Here is a 3,933-nt window from a genome sequence, read left to right on the forward strand (position 1 = left end):
AACCGCCGAGGCGTCGCCCCTGCGGGCGTATCCCGATAGCGGGCGGCTACTCTCCAACAATTGGAATTTGTCGATTTCAACTGGGAAGGAACCTCGAGTTGGTCACAGAAAAAAAGCCAAGAGTGCAATGACTACACGCTAACGGCTAACCTCACATATGGAGGGTGTGCATGCTAAGCCCATAAGAAGATTTACACCCCGCTGAAGGTGGATATTTTAATATGCCTAAGTTGCCAGGCAAATATTATGCTACCAAGGGGGAAATAACCTGAATTTGAACTTGGGACATTTGAATAAGTAACATGGCGTGGACTCCTGCTGGCTTTCCTGTGTTCATCATGATCGTTTTCCTATAGTAATTCAACATTATCGTCAACCATTTTCTTTTGTTTAGGCTTTAGGCCATGTTAGCAAGCCGTGGGAAAACACATCATTTCTTTAAATAACATATTTAGAAATCACTTGAAAGCCTATCAGGGCCACAATTCGAGCTAACATATAACTTTAACAAAAATACTTTTGAGGAACACATGACTTTTTTTCTGAAAAATCGAAAAAAACAACTATTTTAGTCATCTTACAAAAGTGCAAGGCAAACCGTCCTAGTGTTTTCTTAAATTCTGCTGACCTCTAGTGGCGACGAGTTCAATTTCACTTCAATTGGATTTTTACAGACAGCCCTTCAACCAATTCCTGCTTCAAAACGATGAACAAAATCTGGTTAAATTCACAGAAAGACAATTCCACTTTTTTTGGTTACTCAATCGTGCTTATAATTATAAATTCCTTCCCCTTTTGCCTTCATCCTCGTCTGGAAGGAAACAAGGCACGTTGTAGTTGTTGTGGTAATGTACCCCATGATAAGCCCCGCCCCCTATTGCGCAAGCCCGCTTGAAATAGGCGCGTGCACGCGCCCAGAGGTTCACAACCGAGTCAGTGTCTCCATGGAAGCTCAACATCATGCAAGCTAACGTGGTCGTGATGGGGGCTGAGAGCGTGGGAAAATCAGGTAAGTAATCCCAATTAAAATGGGAAAGTGCCTTATTATTATTATTATTATTATGATTATTACAATAATGGTGATTATATATATTTTTTCTATTTTGAATAAACTGTGTTCTGTCCCACATGCAGCGCTTACAGTACGCCTGCTGACGAGGAGGTTCATCGGAGAGTACGGAGACATCGGTGAGTGGACACCATTTGGCTGCTCATCTTTCAGTGCCATTGACGGCAACAGGCGTCCAATCCATTTTTAACTGGGATTGTGGTGGCCGACATACGCAGGGATGCTCATATTTCGGGGACATTAAGTTCCCTTTTTATGGGAAAAAATGAAGTGGTTCGGTCCATATTGGATCTAATAGTTGGCATGAATGGGGGGCCACCAACCAAACGGCGTTGGAGACCCCTGTGATAGATAGTGTGTTGATTTGATATGAATTTTGGTGATGTGAAAAGGTGGTGTTTGTCTTTCAGACTCAGTCTACAGTCACAGATTCATCGTGGATGGAAGGGAAATTGCTGTCAATATTTGGGATTCACCATTTTCTCAGGTAAAAGAACCTTGATTATTCTTAAATAGAAGTGCAAATGCGACTGGTGACATTTGGAAATATAGTAAATCAAGTTCATGTATATATTTTACCATCACTTGTAAAGACAGATTTTTCAAACCTTGGGAAAATTAAGTAAAAAACAAAAAAAGCTTTATGTTTGCTCAAGTTTTGTGCTGGCAAAGTGGATGCTAACATTAGACTGACTAGCAAAAATACTAAATGAAATGTTTAACTCTTTGTAGAGCAAGTGACTATTTAAAGTACATTTAAAGAAAACAAACTCACCCTAAAACCCATCAAGAGCTGGTGTCCAAAAGTTGGCTCCGGCACCCCTGACCTTTAAGAGGATAAGAGGTTCAATGTTAATAACATTTCAAATTATTAATGTAATTATTAAATGAGAAAAAAATAACTAAAAAATAACAACTAAAACATTAAAATGACTAAAAATAAAAATAGACTTGTTATGACCCATATATTTATTTTGTGCCAGTCAAAAATGGATTTCACATATAGTGACATCAACATCTAAAGGCACATGTGTCAAAGTGGCGGCCCGGGGGCCAAATCTGGCCCACCGCATCATTTTGTGTGGCCCGGGAAAGTAAATCATGAGTGCCAACTTTTTGTTTTAGGATCAAATTAAAATGAAGAGTATAGATGTATATTACAGTTCCTGATTTTCCCCCTTTTAAATCAATAATTGTCATTTTTTAATCCATTTTTTTCTGTTTTTAGTTCAAAAATCATTTGGTAAAATCTAAAAATGTGTTTAAAAAAAAGCTAAAATAAACATTGTTTTAGATCTATAAAAAACTGAATATTCTAGGGCTTTTAATTCAGTTCTTTTAATCAATCCTGATGTAAAGGTAATATAATGGCTTGTGATTTTAGGCTAGCATAAAAACACACTATAAGGATGTTTGTTTGCAGGTAAAGTATCAAATTCAATCATTTTATCGTGTTACATGATAGATTTCAACTTGATGACACAATTTTATTTTTTTTGTTAATGGTTGCAGGACGTCTCCATGAAAAAATCGCTCCTGGAGAGAAAAGTGGAATGGGCCGACGGTTTCGTGTTAGCCTACAGCATCTGCGACCGCGCCAGCTTCAACGCCGTGAGCCGTCTACTGCGCGCCATCAAGTCGGCCCGAGGCCGCCCCGACGCCGACAAGCCGCCCGTGGCCATCGTGGGCAACAAGCGTGACCTCCTCCACTGCCGCACGGTGGCCAGCGAGGAGGGACGGCGGCTAGCCCTGGACGCCGGCTGCCTCTTCTACGAGGTGTCGGCGGCCGAGAACTACCACGGCGTGCTGGCCGTTTTCCACGGGCTGACGGGAAGGATGAAGGACGCCAAGAGGCCGCCGGGTCTCAGGGGCATCGTCAAAAGCGTGTCTGCCGTCTTCGCCAGACGTCGGACGGACTCCGTCTAGGGCGGGTGGTGTCCAACCTACGGCACGCGGGCCGGGAGAGGCCCGCTAGGGCGTCCGATCCGGTCCTCGGGGCTTTTCTTTCTACTTTGTCGCCCATTTCTACTGTACATACTGAATCAAATACTTAGATTTTATATGAAAAAGCTGAATTTTTTAGAAGTTTGAGCACTTAGCTCAATTTTGTATCCGCGCTTGCTTTCGTTCTTCAGTCCATGGCAGCCAGGGAGTTCACAAGGAACCTTAAAATGGCTCAAAATCAAGAGGAAGTCACCTGGAAATGGCCAAGAATTAGCAGAAAGCGACCAACAAACACAACATCTACAGGAAGCGAATTGTAAGTCCCCCGAAAATGACGAGTCCAAATGAATTGCGGTCAATGGCACTGTTAGATGAGCATTCACAGCAATTCAAATGAATTGGACATCAATAGTTGTCAATAGCAACAATGAGCGACCTGATTAATGATCAAAGAATTTGTCTATTTTGACATGTTTCCAGATCCAAAATGCCAGACGGAGAATAAAGAATAAAAGTGTTTTCTGATTTCCGAGTCCTGAATATTTGTGCTCTTACTCGTTAATTCAAGCTAATTATTTACCGGCTGACAGAAACCATGACGTCATGACGCTAAACTGGGACTTTTCACGCTTTGTTTAATGAGAAGCGAAGCACTGAACCTTGTCTTGATATTGGCAGCCTCAACAAGGAAAAGTCCCCCTCAAAAAGATTGACTCGGCATAACTTATAACGTGTTCACGGCCGATTTCAGTAAGCAAAGGAGTGGAAAGACAGAATTTAAAAAAATGAAAATTTGTGAAACAGATCTGAAACTAAATTAGCAAAAATTTAGGTGACTTTAGTTTTTTTTGGGTGAAATTTTACCTTCTTTCTGTGTTCAGCGATCCCTCAAATCTGAATGAACATTTCTTTCAGCATTT

General features: G+C 41.3%; 1 protein-coding gene across 1 annotated transcript; it reads left to right on the forward strand.

Annotated features, from left to right (window-relative positions):
- The first annotated feature begins 937 nt into the window (after nt 1-937).
- LOC144071403 (ras-related and estrogen-regulated growth inhibitor-like protein) lies at nt 938-3,545 on the forward strand. The gene is made up of 4 exons (XM_077596470.1): nt 938-1,009; nt 1,135-1,188; nt 1,480-1,556; nt 2,582-3,545. The coding sequence occupies exons 1-4, from the start codon at nt 961-963 to the stop codon at nt 2,993-2,995; spliced, it is 594 nt and encodes a 197-aa protein (XP_077452596.1). The 5' UTR covers nt 938-960; the 3' UTR covers nt 2,996-3,545.
- Nucleotides 3,546-3,933: the final 388 nt, after the last annotated feature.

Source organism: Stigmatopora argus, chromosome 3 (assembly GCF_051989625.1).
Source record: "Stigmatopora argus isolate UIUO_Sarg chromosome 3, RoL_Sarg_1.0, whole genome shotgun sequence".
NCBI lineage: Eukaryota > Metazoa > Chordata > Actinopteri > Syngnathiformes > Syngnathidae > Stigmatopora > Stigmatopora argus.